The 20,000-nt window shown below is 44.8% G+C and overlaps 1 protein-coding gene across 2 annotated transcripts in view; it reads left to right on the top strand.

The window, feature by feature from the left end:
• LOC134463768 (kinesin-like protein KIF21A) overlaps positions 1–20,000 on the top strand; it is a 53,628-nt gene that overhangs the window by 6,721 nt on the left and 26,907 nt on the right. For both annotated transcript variants that reach the window (XM_063217031.1, XM_063217030.1), the window contains exons 2-10: positions 506–688; positions 4,024–4,173; positions 9,038–9,175; positions 10,796–10,963; positions 14,147–14,262; positions 16,611–16,806; positions 17,923–18,112; positions 18,564–18,627; positions 19,267–19,479. In XM_063217031.1, coding sequence (XP_063073101.1) covers positions 506–688; positions 4,024–4,173; positions 9,038–9,175; positions 10,796–10,963; positions 14,147–14,262; positions 16,611–16,806; positions 17,923–18,112; positions 18,564–18,627; positions 19,267–19,479 — 1,418 coding nt within the window. The remainder of the gene's footprint in view (positions 1–505; positions 689–4,023; positions 4,174–9,037; positions 9,176–10,795; positions 10,964–14,146; positions 14,263–16,610; positions 16,807–17,922; positions 18,113–18,563; positions 18,628–19,266; positions 19,480–20,000) is intronic.

Here is a 20,000-nt window from a genome sequence, read left to right as displayed (position 1 = left end):
TCTATGCTCACACTCTGTATTTTTCCAGACATTTGTGGCTCGTTTATGACTTTTTATGGATGAAAGTGTCTGTGCAGTGTCATGTAATGCAATATAATATAACATGATATAGTGTAAGATAATGTAACATTCTCTTCTTTTTCTCTCCTTTTTCTCTGCTTTCCACATTCTTCCTCCTCCTTTTCCTCCTCCATCTACTCCTCATCCTCCTTCATCATCACCCTCCATATCAATCTTCTTAACTTTCCTCTCTCTCCTTATTTCTCATCCTTTTTTCCTACTTTTTTTCTAATTCCTCCTTCATTCCTCCTTCTCCCCCTCTTCCTCCACCACCACCCCCTCTTCCTCCCCCACCTCTTCCTCCTCCTTCACCCCCTTTTCCTCCTCTTTTTCTTCCTCTTCCTCCTCCACCACCCCCTCTTCCTCCTCCTCCACCCCCTCTTTTTCTTCCTCTTCCTCCTCCTCCACCCCCTTCTCCTCTTCCTCCTCCTCCTCTGCTCTTCAGACGGGTTCTGGTAAGACCTACACCATGGGCACAGGTTTTGACGTCAGCATCGGTGAGGAGGAGCTGGGCATCATCCCCCGGGCGGTGGGGCACCTCTTCAGGGGCATCGAGCAGCGCAAGCAGGCCGCCATCGAGCAGGGCAAGCCGGTGCCCGAGTTCAAGATCAACGCCCAGTTCCTAGAGGTAGGATGGGCGATGAGTCAGCGGGTTGCGGGTTCAAATCCCACCCTTCCACTACCTCCTTACCGCGCTTAATGGCTTAGGTACCCTTGAGCAAGGCACCTAACCCCACATAGCTCCAGGAACTGTAACCAATACCCCACGTAGCACAGCTGAGCTGATCTGAGCTGGGGGGGGGGCACAGCTGAGGGCTGGGGTGGATAGGAGATTACATGGCCTGTAGGTCAGAGGGTTGCAGGTTCAAATCCCACCCTTGCGCCATCTCCCTACCACACTTCATGTCTGAGGTGTCCTGAGCAAGGCACCTAACCCCACATTGCTCCAGGAACTGTAACCAATAAACCACGGAGCAAAGCAAAATTCTCTTGAGATCTTGTCTACTGTATGTCACTTATATTGTACATCTCCTAGACATACTGTAAATGCGCATTTATTAAAAGCAAAGTGTTTTTGTCATTCTCGTCCTGAGAAATTAAATCTCATAGTGAGCATTGCATGAACATTCTGCCCATTCTCAACACTTTCTCATAGCAGCCTCCTTTCCAAATTTCACTTAAGACAAATATGCTGCTCTCACATATGTCTCAATTATATATCCTCCCTAGCAAGTATTTCCAGTTATGTCTCTTAAAGCTATTTGACTTCTCAAATTAGTTTTCCAGTAAAATAAAAATGAGAGTTTCACAAGCCCTCAAATACTAACTCTCAATATGATGCACGATTTGGCCCAAGACAAGAATCTCACTTTGAGTTTTACATAGGCCTAAAATGTTGACCTCTCTTAAGGCCCGTACACACACGTCGCTGCTATTTACTCGCTACTTGCTCACTCGCCTACTTGCCACTCGCTCTGGGTGATTTTGTTTACTGGTTGTCATGGTTCCCGCTGTCCGCGCCAATAACGTCCGTACGAAACAAAATGTAGGCCTACGCTGTTTAACGTTGATCGTGTGCTGTGCACAACCATGCATATGTGTCGTTGATGGTGTACACTGTATGTATTTTCCTCAACACTTTTAACCAAAGTGTGATGGCGTGCAGAAGTTGGGTGGTCAGAACACCACAGGGGTAACGTCACCTGTCAATAATCTGTATTCTGCATTCCAATTGGTTACTCGCTTAACTCGCGTCGCTCGAAGATAAAATATTTTTATCTCGGAACCCGCCCACATCGCATCGCGTGTACTCTCCTCGCCTACTCGCCAGCGAGACTCGCTGGAACACGTAGACATTCTATTGACTTCATCCGCTGAGCGAGTAACTAGCAGCGACGTGTGTGTACGGCCCTTTAAACACATCAACATGGTATGGGGAGACGGGTGAGGGCTGGCTAGGCACTGGGAGTGAGATCTGGGAGGGATAGGCGAGAATATGGGAAACCAAAGACTCTCATTGGAGAATAAGATACCAGTACCTGAAAACGCATAGGACGTCACACATTTAGCGAGTCACGAGTCACACATTTGATGTTCTCAGTACAAAAAAACAGCTATTGAGCTATATACAGTTAGGGCCAGAAATATTTGGACAGCAACACAATTCTCATCCTTTTCCACCCTATACCCCACCACAATGAATTTGAAATAAAACAAACAAGATGTGCATTAACTGTAGACTCTTAGCGTTAATGTGAGGGTGTTAAAATCCAAATCGCATTAACAGGAAAGAAATAGCAACGTTTTTTGTGTGTGGTGCCCACTTTTCAAGGGATCAAAAGTAATTGGACATTAGGCTGCTCAGCTATTCTCCAGTCAGATGTGTGTTATTCCCTTACTACACCATCACCAATATGTCAACAAAAGGTCCTAGAGTTCATTTAAACTGTTTAATTTGCATTTCCATATATTTTTACGGAATCTCCATGAGATCCTAAGTCCAACTGTCACTATCAGTGATGCAAGCCATCATAAGGTTGAAAAAAATCAAAAGAAACCCATTTGAGAGATGGGGAAACATTGAATGTGATCAATTCAAGAGTTCAGAATATTGGAAAAAAGAAATTTCAGAGCAACACCAAATTACCTGGCAGACATGGAAAGCAAATGCTGTGAATGACAGACATTATTCTGTATGTGGTGAACAAAAACCCATCTCCCAGCAGTTGGCCAGATGTAGAACAGTGTCCAAGAGGACGGTGGATACATGTCCAAGGCAACAATCAAGAAAAAGATCAAGAACATTCAGGAACACTTCACCATAGGAAATACAGAGGGTTCACTAAAAGATGTAAATAATTGATTGCATCAGAAACAGCAATACCAGATTTGGCTTTGCCAAACAACGTCTAAAAAAGACTTTATAGGTCTTGAGCTACATCCTTTGGACAGAGGAGACAAAAGTAATCGTGTACAAGAGTAATGGGAAGAAAAGAGTATAGAGAAGGAAAGGAACTGCTCATGATTCAAAGCATACCACCCAATCAGTGAATCATGGTGGTGGCAGTGTCATGGTATGGGCATGCATATCTGTCAATACGATTTTCCCCTTGTATTTATTGATGATGATGACTACCGACAAAAGCCACAGGATGAATTCTGAAGATTTTCAGGCTATATTATCATGTCATATTAAACCTAATGGTTCTGACCTCATTGGACAAAGCTTCACAGTGCAGATGGACAGTGACCCAAAGCTTCATGGGAAAGCCACTAAGCCATTTCTACCCCCAAAAAAGTGGAATATTATGCAATGGCCCAGTCAATCACCTCACCTGAGTACCATTGAGCAAGCATTTCACTTGCTGGAGGCCAAACTGAAGGGAAAATACCCTAAGAATAATCAGGAACTGAAGACTGTTGTAATAGAGAGCTCACTATAGCATCACCAGGGATAAAACACAGTGTCTATTGATGTCTATGGATTGCAAATTAAAGGCTGTAGCTGACTGGAAAGTATTTGCAACCAAATAATTAAAAATTGAACGTTTGATGTATAAATACTAGACTGTCTAATTACTTTTGGTCCCTTAAAAATTGGGAGGCACTGATAGAAAATGTCATAATTCCCTCACAGTTCACCCGATTTGGACGCAAACACCCTCCTATTAAAGCTGAAAGTCTGCTGTTAATGTACATCTCATTTGTTTCATCTCAAATCCATTGAGATGGTGTACAGCGCCAAAAAGATGAAAATTGTGCAGATGTCCAAATATTTATGGCCCTAACTGTATCTCATTATGTCTAATTTTTATTTGTTTTTGAGAATGAGCATACAATTGTCAATTAGATTATTCATTTATCCATTCGATTGGTTGATTGATTGATTGATTGATTGATTGATTTATTTTCTTGATTGATTGATTGATCGACTGACTGGCTGTCTGACTAACTTGTTTGCAGCTGTACAATGAGGAGGTGCTAGACCTGTTTGACTCCACGCGTGACATGGAGGCCCGTAAGCAGAAGTCCAACATCCGCATCCATGAGGACGCTACCGGAGGCATCTACACCGTAGGAGTCACCACACGCAGCGTCACCTCAGAGGCAGAGGTGTGTGTGTGTGTGTCTGTGTGTGTGCGCATGCTGCCCTGCTTGCATACTTGACTAAAATACAAAGCGGATTCCAAAAAAGTTGGGACACTTTGTATGTTGTGAATAAAATAAAAATGCTGGCATTTTCAAAACATCCAATATGTTAATAAGGTAGAGCATTATGTACCGACAACATATCAGTTGTTAAAGTCAAGCAGAATTATTGTTTTGAGGTAATTATGTTATCATTTCAAATTTGACCCATGCAACAAATCTCAAAAAAGTTGGGACAGGGCCAACACATGTTGTAATAGTTGGATAATTCTAAAAATAACACAAGGAAGAATATTTTAAAAGGAACTATATTGACTGCCAACATGAATGCACAAATAAAATACCATCACAGAGAGGCTGTGGCACTCAGAAGCGAAGATTTTGAGGGGCTAATTATTTATCTATTACACAGAAAGATTGAATTATCAAAATTGCAGGCATATAAGGCCTATTTCCGTAATATAGAGTTCTGTGTAATCATTGCATGAGTTATGAGATCATGACATACTCATCGTCAATAAGCAAACTATGACACTCCAACAATGACAGCTCTCGAAAAAATGACCATAAACACAACACTTCATTAATGCACATGATGCAGACATTAAACAGTGTTGCATGCGGAAAGCTCATTCTAGATGGACCTAGGAGACATGTGAAACTGTCCTCTGATTACAGAATGGAAAATATTTCATCCTTTTTTAAAATCTAGGAGTCATGCACCCTCCAGGTTATATAGAAAGTGCATACTTCAGCTTGATTTAGTTTTCAGTCTTAAAGAGAGCATATATGATGGTAAATGGGGGCAGAGGTGCCTTGGTTATGGTCTTCTTGCTCATGTAGAGCATTCAAATGAATGTTGAATGATAAATACAGACTTTGGCCAGAGGGATCCGTGTCACGACTACAAGACTGCTTTGAAACCACAGATTGGGACATGTTCAAAACAGCTGCCACCCACAGCAACCACATTGACATTGAGGAGTACACAGACACTGTGACCTCCTACATCACAAAATGCATTGATGATGTTACAGAAATAAAACGCATCACCACCAGAGCCAACCAGAAGCCATGGTTCACAGGAGACGTTCACAGACTGCTGAGGGCCAGAGACAAAGCCTTCAGAGCAGGAGACGTAGCTGGCCTAAAAGCAGCAAGAGCAAACCTGTCCCAGGGCATCAGGAAAGCAAAAAAGGAATACTCGGACAAAATAACAACACACTTCAAAGACAGCAGAGATGCACAGAGCCTGTGGCAGGGCATACAGGCCATCACGGACTATAAGCCCGCACCACGAAGCTGTGACAACAACACCTCTCTGCTAAACGACCTGAACAGTTTCTTTGCCCGTTTTGAAGCACAAAATGACACTCATCCACAGAAACTCCCCCTCCCCCCCATGATCAACCCCTGTACCTGTCCTCTGCCAGTGTGAAGAGGACACTGGCCACCATCAACCCACGCAAAGCAGCTGGCCCAGACAACATACCTGGCCGAGTGTTGAAGGATTGTGCAGAAGAGCTGAAGGATGTCTTCACAGACATCTTTAACATCTCTCTGGAGCAAGCAGTCATCCCATCACTTTTCAAAGCTGCTACCATCATACCCGTGCCAAAGAAATCATCACCATCATGCTTCAATGACTACCGTCCTGTAGCACTGACGCCCATAATCATGAAGTGCTTCGAACGGCTAGTTCCTGTCACACATCAAAGCCACCCTACACCCCCACCCTGGACCCCTACATGTTCGCATACCGAGCCAAGCGATCCACGGGAGGATGCAATCTGCTCTGCCCTCCATCCAGCCCTCACCCACTTGGACAATAAAGACTCATATGTGAGAATGCTGTTCATTGACTTCAGCTCAGCATTCAATACCATAATACCACAACAACTCATCAGAAAACTGGACAAAACTAGGTTTTCAGCACCTCCCTCTGCAACTGGCTGCTGGACTTCCTGATGCAGAGACCACAAGCAGTACGGGTAGGGAATAACACCTCAAGCACCCTGACCCTGAGCACGGGGGCTCCGCAAGGTTGTGTTCTCAGCCCCCTGCTGTTCACGCTGCTGACACATGACTGCACAAACGACCCACAGCACTAAACCATCTAGTGAAGTTTGCGGATGATACAACACTGGTGGGCCTCATCACTAAGGGCGATGAGACCCACTACAGAGAAGAAGTAGACCTGCTGGCCAGATGGTGCAAAGACAACAACCTCCTGCTGAATGTCAACAAGACCAAGGAGATTGTTGTCAACTTTCAGAGGGTCCAAAACAACTGCCACCACTGACCATCGACGGTGATGCTGTGGAGAGAGTGAGCAGCACCAAGTTCCTTGGAGTGCACATCAGCGACGACCTCTCTTGGACCACCAACACTACATCACTGGCGAAGAAGGCCCATCAGCGTCTCTACTTCTTGCGCAAACTAAAGAAGGCAAGTGCTACACCCTCCATCATGACAACATTCTACAGAGGAACCATAGAGAGCGTCGTGTCCAGCTGCATCACAGTGTGGGGAGGAAGCTGCACGGAGAAAAACAGGAAGACACTCCAGCGTGTTGTGAACACCAGCGAAGAAGATCATTGGAGTACCACTCCTCCCTGCAGGACATTTACACCGCACGCCTCACCCGAAAAGCACTGATGATCATCAAAGACAACAAGCCACCCTGCACACAAACGGTTCAGCCTCCTGCCCTCTGGAAAGAGGTACAGGCGCCTCCGTTCCCGTACCACCAGGCTTGCAAGCAGCACGATGCATCAAGCAATCAAGATACTGAACACTCAACCCACTCTCCCTTCACTGTCAGCCTCTAGCCACCAGGCCACTGACAACGCTCCCCCCCCTCATCCCCACCACCATATCTGCGACTGAAACATTCCACCTGCACTACTACATCTGTGACTGAACTTTCAACCTGCACTAACTCAAAACATACACATGCACACACACACACACACACACACACCACACACACACACACACACACACACACACACACACACACACACACACACACACACACACACACACACACACACACACTCACACACAAGCACACTGCACTTTCTGCACTAAACCCAAACATACACACACTGACACACAACTCATACTCACACACATACACACACACACACACACAAACACACACACATACACAGGTACACACACACAGACGCACACCGCACTTTCTACCTGCACTAAACACACACACACACACACACACACACACACACACACACACACACACACACACACACACACACGCACACACGCACACAAAACACATACAAACACACACACACACATACTGCTGCTGGTGTATTTAATAAAAAACCTTTTTTTAATTATTTATTTCTTCAAATGCTACTATTACTATGTCAGAACGCTATAAAGGACTTTTAGAAAAAAGAACAACAAAATACCTCCTCTTAATGTATGTTCTCTACAAGTCTTCTGTTGTCCAGTCTTGCACTTTAAATGTCTGTATGAGCAATGTCTACGTCCATACTGTCTATGTCCATGTATGAGTACTGTCTATGTCTATACTGTCTATGTCCTTACCTAGATTAGTCTATGTCTGCATGGGAGAGCAAGAAACGCAATTTCAAATTCTTTGTATGACCAGTGCATGTAAAGAAATTGACAATAAACTTGACTTGACTTGACTTGACTAAACAGCATGCATAGCTACCAAGGCATTATATTTTGGAGCACCGCCTTTAGATATTGCCCCATAACGGTGACAAATGTCAATCTCTTCTATGTTCCAACAGTGTGGTTCCATCATAAGAGTAAACAGGTCACAAAATTGTTTTCTTGCAGTCAGGATATGCCACATATTAAGCATAACAAAAAGGTAAACAAGTTGAAGAACACACCTATCAGTTGAGCTGCTGAAATCATGTCTCGCACATCAAAAGATTTAATTTTTGAATACAATTATGCCATCAGTCAAAATATTTAACTGTTCAGTCTCATCCCTTGCGTTGTGTTTAGTCTTATCCAATATAAAAAGCATTTTATTGGCCCTGTCCCAACTTTTTTGGGATTTGTTGCAAGGGTGAAATTTTAAATGACCACATAATTACCTCAAAACAATAATTCTGTTTGACTTTAACAACTGATATGTTGTCTGTATATGATGTTCTACCTTATTAACATATTGAATGTTTTGAAAATGCCACAATTTTGATTTTATTCACAAAATACAAAGTGTCCCAACTTTTTTGGAATCCGCTTTGTAGATCAAATTTCCAGTATTATATAATGAGCATTGTGTGAGCTCCTCCTATTGTAAATTTGTTCTCTTTTGTTCCTCTTTCTTTTGCTATCCAGTCCCCACTCTCTCTCCCTCTCTCTCTCTCTCTCTCTCTCTCCCTCTCTCTCTCTCTCTCTCTCTCTCTCTCTCTCTCTCTCTCTCTCTCTCTCTCTCTCCCTCTCTCTCTCTCTCTCTCTCTCTCTCTCTCTCTCTCTCTCTCTCTCTCTCTCTCTCTCTCTCATATCTCTTTTTCGCTGCATATTTAGGCAAATATACTACATGTATTTGCTTACTTATATAAATGGCTTGTGAACTTTGCCCTTATTCAAAATGGCAAGCTCACATGTGTGAAAGTGTGAAACGCCTGTGTTTTTTACTTTGCTTTTTACTTTGTGTGTGTGTGTGTGTGTGTGTGTGTGTGTGTGTGTGTGTGTGTGTGTGTGTGTGTGTGTGTGTGTGTGTGTGTGTGTGTGTGTGTGTGTGTGTGTGTGTGTGTGTGTGTGTGTGTGTGTTTGCCTGTGTGTGTGCGCGCATGCGTGTGTTGTGTATCAGATGATCCAGTGTCTGAAGCTGGGGGCCCTGTCCCGCACCACGGCGAGCACCCAGATGAACGTGCAGAGTTCCCGATCCCACGCCATCTTCACCATACACCTCTGCCAGGTCCGCGTCTGCACCAACGCAGAAGACAAGGTAGGCAGCCCACATGTACACACACACACACACACACACGCGCGCGCACACACACACACACACACACACACACACACACACACACACACACACACACACACACACCCACACACACACACACACACACACACACACACACACACACACACACACACACACACACACACCTGTTACACAGATGTCACACGCACCTCTTGCACACACCTCTGCCATGTGTGTTTCTGCACCAACGCAGGAGACAAAGTACGCACCGCCACACTACACACACACCACATACAGTTCACCTGACATACACCTCTTCACACCTTATGTATACAGTACAACTCATATTTCATACCTTGCATACACCTTACATAAACCTCCCATATGCCTCTAAGATAACTGTATCTGTCACACCCCTCACATGCATCTCTGAAGGCTCATTCATAACCTAAGATCATATGTGACACAAATACGGATACGTATGGAGTGTTTCAGGCGTCCAAACTATTGATTCCATATGTAATTTGATACAAAATTGAGACGTTCAAAAAAAGTCCTTGTGCACAGGCCTTCAGTAATGCAGGTGCAGGTGTGAGGCAGGAGAAGGTTGAATGGAGAATGAAGAATGAAGAAAATTCCGAAGACATCACTAACTGCTTACTGTTGTTTTTGTTACTTTATTTTTTCGGAGCGAATTGGAATGGGCTTGGTAAACGTTAAAGATGTTAAAGGGAGGTATGAAGATATTGATGGTAAAAACATACAGAATTACGTATAGGCGTTTTTTGAAAAACAAACAAAGGGTTTGAATGGGCCTTCACACACTGTGCTACAACTGAAAGGCATGCATTCTAAACGACTCTGATAGTACTCCTGAAGGAGACTTTGTTTTGGAATGTTTGTAATGGTTCTAGTGTTTTCATTCCATTCTTTGATTCCTCTATGGTAATAGCTTTTCTGTTCCCCTATGATAATAGCCTTTTTTTTCTTCTGGCATTCCGTACTTGTGTCCCATGTGCTGCTTCGGATTTGCGATATCCTGACCTTGTTTTGGAATCTTAAGGTCTTCTGGAATGTGCTGTGGTCGGTCCTATGACCGTGCAAAACAGGAAGTTTACTGGGAATTAAACGTCCAAGGATTTGGTGGTTTTAGGACTTAAAGATCCAGATTATTAAATTACGTTTGGATATGTTGTATCATTGAAACTGGTGATTATGGATGACATCAGGGTCAAGTTAGTTTTGATGCGCCTCATTTGTAAGTTTTAACTTGGAATTTTTCCCAACTGAATTGAATAAAAAATGTAGTACCACAATGTTGGGACAAACAATGGAATGGAATGTTTTTTTCCTGTGTGTTCATGATCAACATCTCTGTTTATGTTATGTCTTTTGTTGTCTTTTTGTCATGAATATTTACCACCACCATTAATTGAAATATTCCCATTGCCTTTCATTTTGACAGTAATATGTATGAATTGTGTCGCATATTCAGGGACATACGTACAGGGGACTACACAGGTCTTCGCTCACTTTGACATGATAACTGCCATATCATATTGCCACTTCTCGGGAAGAGAAGAGAAAATCTCACATATTTCACCTTTAACCTCTCTGTGTGCGTTTTGCTTCAATCAGGAAGGAGAGACGGACAACCGGCTGGCCAACGGCTCATCGGAGATGAACGAGTTCGAGACGCTGACGGCCAAGTTTCACTTTGTGGACTTGGCCGGCTCGGAGAGGCTGAAGCGGACCGGCGCCACGGGAGACCGGGCCAAAGAGGGCATCTCCATCAACTGCGGCCTGGTGAGAAACTACTGCCCCTTTGCCCCCACCCCAATCTTCTCCCCCTTCATGAGGGATAACAACTCTTTAGGCACTCCATGTAAACTGCTAGCCCCTTGCGCAAGGCCTCTCCATCAACTGTGGCCAGTTGAAAATGCCCCCCCCTTTTAAGCCCGCCCTATACCTATCCCCCTACATGAGGGCAAAGAGTGTTCAGGTTCTGTTCTGGTTCCCAATCCTTTTTGGCCTGGCACCCAATTTTGAGATCGCACATGCATGACAACCCCCATATGTACACTTAATGCGACTTAACGCGACTGCTTGGACAGGATATGCAGTGCTGTTTACGGATTTAAAGTGGACATGAACTGTTCAGCACTACGCAACACAGTTCCTTGTGCTGAACAGTACAAGGTGTGACTACAATCTTGTTTACTGTTTAACCCATTTTAGCCTAAGGCACCTGCAAAAAAACGTCTACTGAATGCCTATTTGGGAAAAGTTGTGCTCTGCCTATTTAAACCTATATATCTCAACCTCTGAAGCACATCAAAACATAAAATAAGTTTTATTTAAAAGCTAGAACCCTAATTTTTATATTAACATGTGTTCATTCAGCTCTTGCATACCCAGATTTTTAATTAAAAAACCTAAAATCTCAAGAGCCTGAATGCAGAGCCTATGTCGCTCCAGGCGCCTAGGTCAAAGCAATCAGGCTTCCTCTGCCCTCCTGTTCTTTATTTTCTGGTGCTTCACAGGAAAGGACTGAGTCCAAAGTAGGAAAGATAGTCACCAGAGCATTTCAGATGTGGAAGATTACTTAATGCTTTTATGTAGAGCAGTCCCTAACATTTCAACGCTACCATGTCTTCAGAGTTAAAATGGTTGATTTTGACTCTGATGAAGAGATGCTAACGTCAAAACGTCAATTTATGTAACTCTAAAAAAGCAGTGCCAAACCTACACCGCTAGCCCCTCATGCAGATGGGATTGCAAGCGATTTCACACACTATTTGCTGAAAAAGCTCAATTACATCATAACATCAAAACTGTGACAAGAGTCTTAAGTAACAGATTAAGAATGGTAATAACCATTCTTACCATAACAGGAATAGAGGCTATAATAGAGGCTCTGGATGATGGGGGCTTCAAGCGCATGATAAACTACCCACACTTATTTATTTACCCCGTGGTTCCCAAAAATACTCTGAATGGGAAATGATAATGGTAACTGTACATGGACATTTATGCCTCACCCGTGCAAAGGGGCAGCACTGCAAGGGAGCCGTGCAGCGGGACGGTACCATGCTCAGGGTACCTCAGTCGTGGAGGAGGATGCACTGGTTAATAACTCCCCCCACCAACCTACCGTGTCAGGAGTCGAACCGGCAACCTTTAGGCTACAATTCTGATGCCCTAACCGGCACTTACCCATGACTGCCCATTAAATATGACATGAGGTTCTAAGATGCTATATCTATTGCCTTTTAAGAGACTAGCAGGGGAGAGCAGAATTGATCTCACTTTGTTGCATTGGCGAAGCATAGAACAATTTATCTTGCTTACCATGTTGAGAATCTTTGCCAGTTGTCATGTGGGGGGAATTAATTACTCCTTCATCACTCTTTTACCCCTGGGTCCTCCAAGTATAGTATTCATCATTTGAAGCCAGTAGGGTGCTGCTGAGCTGGCCCTGCCGTGTTTGGTTTTCCACACGTGACACTTTAGACAGGCACCTCCGTGGCACTTCAGGGCACCCAGAGCATCCATTTGTTAATCCATCTCAACTCAAAGCCAAGAACGTCTCACTTGAAAGAGGAGATGGTGAGCATAAAGCAATGATATGTAATCATGAAATAATGCGCGTTGAACGAATCAAATAGAGTGATAGTTATGTTTTGTTATTGTAGAATACAGTATGGTGTAATTTGTCATCATGTCAGTTATTTGAAAAAGAATGACCCTCGCTGCAAGACGACACACATGGAAAATGATATCGGAGATTCTTTAAGTATAGAGATATGCCAACATAATAGGTTGCTATGGGCACCTAACATGACCAGGTTCCTGTCTGCCTAAAGTGGCGTGTCATAATGCTCCTAGCATTGAATAGAACAGTCCTTAGGTCTGCCTAAAGGAGGATTTCCCCCCCTCCCCCTTGCAATAATAGACCCGGAAACAATGGGCCAATGGAACCTCTCTGTCTCTACTCTCTCTGATGATATGTTATCATATAGGGATGTGCTGTATGTGCACGTTGATTCAAAGAGAGTGATAGTCATGTTTGTTATTATAGAGTGAGGTGCAGTGTGTCATTATGTCAGTTCTCTTACTTCATGTAATTCAAAAAAAATATTCTAAGCGCCGGGTTTGTAGGCTGGTCTTTTACTTTCTGAACGAGAAAGGAGGCCTCCGGACATTTCTTTCTTCGTGCGATAAAGTGTATCATAACACCATTTCCAGACGTTTAATTTGAGACACCACCCAAATCTCCAGGGTATCAAATGATTGCAGAGGGGAAACAATTTGATTCTGCAAGTTTTCTTTTGATGCGTGTGACTTGTCTTTAGTAGGAAAGGCACTTCGGGGAAAAGTGAAGTGCACCCAGTCGACAGCTTCAGTGATTTAATGTACACATACACACACACAAACGCATACACACGGACACGGACACGGACACACACACACACACACACACACACACACACACACACACACACACACACACACACACACACACACACACACACACACACACACACACACACACACACACACACACACAGTACCAATGTGTTCTGGGTAACAGAATCCGCCATGGGGTCCGGGTGTTGGGGCTGGACGGGTGGGGGGTGGCGTGTTGAGGGACTGAGCCAGTCGTTGCCTCGGCAACCAACTCTCTTCTCTGGCCAGTCTGTCATTCCACACCAGCGCCTCAAATCCACCTGTTGCCAAGCAGCGCTGCTGGAGCAAGGCTGCCCCCTGCTGTCAGCAATGGGTAGTACAAGTCTATAGAAAATGCCAAAACTAACAGGTGTTGTCACTGTGTGTGTGTGTGTGTGTGTGTGTGTGTGTGTGTGTGTGTGTGTGTGTGTGTGTGTGTGTGTGTGTGTGTGTGTGTGTGTGTGTGTGTGTGTGTGTGTGTGTGTGTGTGTGTGTGTGTGTGTGTGTGTGTGTGTGTGTCTGCATGTGCTTGTTCTCCAGCTGGCCCTGGGAAATGTGATCAGTGCCCTGGGTGACCGCAGCAAGCGTTCAACTCATGTTCCCTACCGAGACTCCAAGCTCACCAGACTACTGCAGGACTCCCTGGGAGGGAACAGGTGAGGAGGCATCCCCGGGGGCATCGCCGGGTCAGACGGGAGGGGGGGGCAGGGGGTGGTGGACCTGGCACCAAGTGGTCTGTGTATACAGTAGAATGGCTATGTGGGTCAATAATGGTGTTTTGGAGGGAGGGGGCTCAAAAACACAACCACGGCTAATGCCTATAAACGAATTAGTAAATTTGGTAATTAATGCACTGCAATCAGAGATTCTTTAAGTATATAGAGATATGCCAATGCAATAGGTTGCTATGGGCACCTAACATGAACAGGTTCCGGTCTGCCTAAAGGGGCGTGTCATAATACACCTAGCATTGAATAGAACAGTCCTTAGGTCTGCCTAAAGGGGGATTTCCCCTCCCTCCCCCTTGCAATAATAGAACCCGGAAACAACGGGCCATTGGAACCTCTCTCTCTCTACTCTCTCTGCTGCAATGATTACGATCCACTAAATGAATCCACCGAAAGCCAATCATTGAATCCATACAATAGTGCCATTGGCTGTGGTCGCACCACCGTGACGTGTGCCGCTACTAAAGCGTCATTGACCCATGTACTAACATAGCCAACCTCCAAACTACTACATTATATTAAATGAGTGAGACGCCCTCAGAGGAAGTAGGCATCTCAGACTGCATGGGGGCAACAGGTGAAGCCTATTGGGCATTGGGGGGGGGGGGGGGGTCAGATGTAGAGGGCACGGGGTGGTGGTGGTGGTGGTGATTGGCACCAAGCTTGTCTGCTGCCATGTGCATGTGTGTATGCCAGCAATGTGTAGAATGTCTAGAATGGGCAATTGGGCATGTATTCTATCCAAACACATGGATGTAGATTTTTGTTTTACTATGTATTCTATTTTTGCTTTATTCTTGACTCTGGGCAATTTGAGGGGAGATTGACTTTTAGATAATTTGTTTATTTATTTACTTTTAATTTGTTAATTTCATTTTAAATTTAAATGAAGTTGACCTGAGGTTATGTTAACTGAAACGTTGAAAAACCACAAGGCATGGTGGGGTAAGAGGGGGCATCATGGGCTCGTGGGCACCGCCATTGAGTGCCTCTGTCACCATGTGCATGTGTACATGGCAGAAATGTGTAGAATGTTAGAATGTTTTCAAAAAGGATGGAAGGGGGGCATGGAGTCGTGGAGACTGGTACAGAGTGCCATGTGTGTATGCCAGCAATGTGTGGAATGGACATGTAGCACTACTCAAACACGCGGGTCACTGCGGGCTACTGTTCCCTACAGATACGGACCATATTGCAGCAGTCCACTTGGGGTTTTAGAATTGGGAGGGGGATGGTGACCTGGTGACCTCAAGGCTGTGCAAACGTGTAAATGTAATCCTAAGAATCCTAATAAATGTATTTGTTTGTTTGTTTATTTGGGGGAGGTGTACTGATTACTTCAACATTTGCCAAACTGTAAATGTAATTGAAATGACTGTGTGATTGATTATCCAATAAACCATTCGTTTATAGAGCTACATTTGGTTTAGGTATGCACCCAAACACCTTAATCATATAGTAGTATTAGAGTGCAATGTTGTGTAATCATGATGCCCCAATTCACTGATTTGATAATGATTTGATATTGTAAAACATTTAAGTAGTCCATTACTAATCAGATGATAGTTGCCTATTTTAAGTAGTAATTCCATAACTAGTTGATCATTGTGCCTTTGCTTCCAACATTGCAGTCAGATGGTGATGATTGTATGCATCTTTCAGATGATTAGCAGATATTGTAAACATTGTCATAAAACACGTACCCTATAACTAAGATCATGATCTCATACTAAAAAAGATACTTTGAAATACTGATTCCGGCCCTGCCGTGGGGAAACGGTAGGGCACTCGTCCACCATGCGGCTGACCCGGGTTCGATTCGCGGCCCGGGTTCGATTCGCGGCCCGGGTTCGATTCGCGGCCCGGGTCCTTTGCCGGCCCTTCGCCGTCTCTCTCTCCCCACTCGCTTCCTGTCACCACCTTCACTGTCCTATCATAAATAAAGTCAAAAAGACCATCACCTATCATTGTGCCGTCTGCCTCCACCTTCACAATCAGACCTCTTGGTTCGGATGCAAATGTATAAGAAATCTAGCCTGTAGCCTCTTACTGGAGATGGGGTTGACGGCGGGCCTATTCTCTATTTGCTGAAAATACTCAACTACATGATAACAACATTGCAATGACAGTACAGAGAGCCTTAAGTAACAGATTAGACAAAGTCGTTACAATTTTGGTGACCGTAAGGTTATAACATAGGCTCTGTGCTAAGGGGTTAATTTCAGTGTGCTTGTGTTTAATCAACCGTGGGTGCTGCCCTGCTTTCCTCCTCACAGTCAGACGGTGATGATAGCCTGCATCAGCCCCTCTGATCGGGACTTCATGGAGACGCTCAACAGTCTGAAGTACGCCAACCGGGCACGCAACATCAAGAACAAGATAGTGGTGAACCAGGACCGCGCCAGCCAGCAGATATCAGCACTGAGGACCGAGATCGCACGACTACAGATGGAACTCATGGAGTACAAGACGGTAAGCAGAGAGGTTTAAAAAGTCCTTTATTGGACCAAAGATTCAAATTTTTACAAAGCCGTCAGAACATCATCATTTTTTTAAGCAAAGCAAAGAAAAACAAAAACAAAAACAAAACCAAACCAGTTCCCTCCTTACAGCCTCAACACCAACCTCTCCTCCTCATCCACCTCACACAACAGTCCTCCCAATCCCCAAATTCCCAAAAAAGAATCTACATCATTCACCAATTTGTAATATGCGAACTCCACCTTGACCCTACACCCCACCATCCCCTTTAAAACTTCCACGGGGTCTGTTGTCCCCTCCCCAAGATTTTTTTTATGGTAAGCAGAGAGAGAGAGGGATATTGGATGGATGAAGGAAAAATGGATGGATGGATGAAGGGATTGATAGAGTGAGAAAGAGGAAGGGAGAGGGCTACAATGGTGGTAGTGAACCAGGACCACGCCAGCCAGCAGATATCAGCTCTCAGGACCGAGATCGCCATACTGCAGATGGAACTCATGAAGTACAAGACGGTAAGGGGAGAGAGGGGGCTGGATGGAGAGAGAGGTGGAGGGAGGCAGAAAGGGGAAGAGAAAGAGGGATTGAGAAAAGAAGGAAAGTAAAGGAAAATAGATTATTTTTTTAAACAGAGGGGAAGGGTGGTGGTGAGCCAGGACCAAGGCAGCCAGCAGATATCAGCCCTCGGGACAGAGATGAATAGGAATGTGGGAAACAGACAGAACAGCTAGATTTTATTTGAGCTCTGGGGTAACAAATGGTTTGAGTAAATTATAGCTTTTGGGGAAACAACATTATGCACGACTCAGTGATAATGCGCACACTGCACAGGTGTGTAGGGTAAGCATGCTGCATCGTGGAAGAGGACAATCTGGCGAGTGTGAGTGACGATGCAAATTCCTGTTATTGTGTGTATTCATCTGACATGCTTTTGTCTGTGGTAAGCGCATGGTGAGAGAGGACATTGTAAATGACATGGGGCACATGCATGTCATTCTGTATGTTAATATCTCTCTCTCTCTCTCTCTCTCTCTCTCTCTCTCTCTCTCTCTCTCTCTCTCTCTCTCTCTCTCTCTCTCTCTCTCTCTCTCTCTCTCTCTCTCCCCACAGGGTAAGCGTATGGTAGGAGAGGACGGTCTGGAGAGTGTTAATGACATGGTCCATGAGAACGCCATGCTGCAGACGGAGAACAGTAACCTGCGCATGAGAGTCAAGGCCATGCAGGAGACCATTGACGCCCAGAGAACCAGACTCACCAACCTGCTCAGCCAACAGGCCAGCCAGGCACTCAGCAAAGTCGGTAAGTAACACACACACACACACACACACACACACACACACACACACACACACACACACACACACACACACACACACACACACACACACACACACACACACACACACACACACACACACACACACACACACACACACACACACACTATCATCAGTAGACTTCTTAGCTTACAGTAGCAGTCCAGTCAGGCATTCAAGCAAAGATAATAAGGGACACACACACACACACACACACACACACACACACACACACACACACACACACACACACACACACACACACACACACACACACACACACACACACACACACACACACACACACACACACACACACACACACACGTATATAAAGGTGCATGCAGACAGAGAGACAACCAGCACACACTACTTGCAGTTTCTCAGCCACAAATAGTAAAATTAAATATCTTTTTTGTCTTTTTCTGTTGTAGGTGAAGGGAGTGAGGAGATCGGGAACATGATCCAGAACTACATCAAAGAGATCGAGGAGCTACGGTAAGCTATAGTATTTAATCAGACCCAAGCATTGTCTATCATGTGCGCAGAAAATACGTTTTTTTTATTCTACTTTGTGTAAAGGAGGCCAGCTAGCACAGTGTGGCATGGAACGTTAGTAAACCTCCCTTCCAAAGCCTCATACAAATTGGTAGCGCTGAGCTATTGGACTGGGCCTTTAGCTCAGCGTTATCGTGCTGTGACTCCCGTACCCGAACCGATGTGTTGACTAGATGGTGGCGAGTTTGAGACCCCGAGGGGGCGGCGCGGGAACACCTCAGTTACACTTGCATAATGTTGTTAATATCCTGCAACCTCATTGGTCGAATCTTGATATCAATATTACCCGTGATGTCATTGTAAGGAAGTAAGGAAACTCCATAGTGCTCTACAGTCACATATTCAAGCTAAAATACGGGAGCCACAGAAGCTAAATGCAAGAATAAACAGTAACAACAATGGTTAAAATATTAGAATGAAGCTGTTGATGATATGACTTGCTTCTTATGATTGAGCTGATTAACTACCACTATATCCCCACCACCACCCAAAGTTGATTAAAAGTCGATTGTAGTAATTGTTTGCATTCCTACCTCTGACCTGTTTCCTGTTGTATCCTCCCCTCTGATTGGTCAACAGAGCTAAACTGCTGGAGAGCGAGGCGATGAGCGAGAGCCTCCGGCGTAACCTGACGCGCGCCTCCACCCGCACCTCCCTCTACGGGCCACCTGGCACCTCCTCCTCCCCCTTCTCCCCCGCGCTCCTCCCTGAGAAGGAGACCTCGGAGATCCTGGAGATCGCCAAGAAGGACCTGCAGAAGCTACGCAAGAAGGAGAAGAAGAAGAAGAAGAGGTGAGGAGGCCGTCCCTGTGTGGGTATTTTTCAAAGAGAAGTGTTCTAGCCTTGCTAGGACGAATAACGCCCATTTATGTCCGAACCATTTCAGTCAAGAAACGCAAGAGAAGAATATAAATGAAATTTATTTTATTGAAATTATGAATTCCATTTGGCGGTATAGCTCTGTTCGGAGGAACCCCCCTATTTCCATGAGCAGCATGGAAAAGCATTGAGTCAGGGGGCAGCAGCAGTTTAGGGAATTCTCATCCCAGCAGGACAGGGTGACAGATAACCCCCCATGAACAGAGCCAAGCGACGTGACAGAGAACATGTCCCATCATACACGACAAGGTGGAGCAGGCGGTGGGTAGCAAAAACCGAGCAGCATACAGCTGAGAGGAAGTGGTTAGAATTTAAAAGGCGTGCCGAAGCTGTGTGGCCAATCACTGGGAAGAAAGATTATCAACTGAGGGAATGCACCTGGATCAATTAGGAATGAATGAGATGAAGGGGAGGGCGGCAAGCTTCGTGACTAC

Source organism: Engraulis encrasicolus, chromosome 15, assembly GCF_034702125.1.
Source record: "Engraulis encrasicolus isolate BLACKSEA-1 chromosome 15, IST_EnEncr_1.0, whole genome shotgun sequence".
NCBI lineage: Eukaryota > Metazoa > Chordata > Actinopteri > Clupeiformes > Engraulidae > Engraulis > Engraulis encrasicolus.
This window is presented reverse-complemented; position numbering and strand designations above follow the sequence as displayed.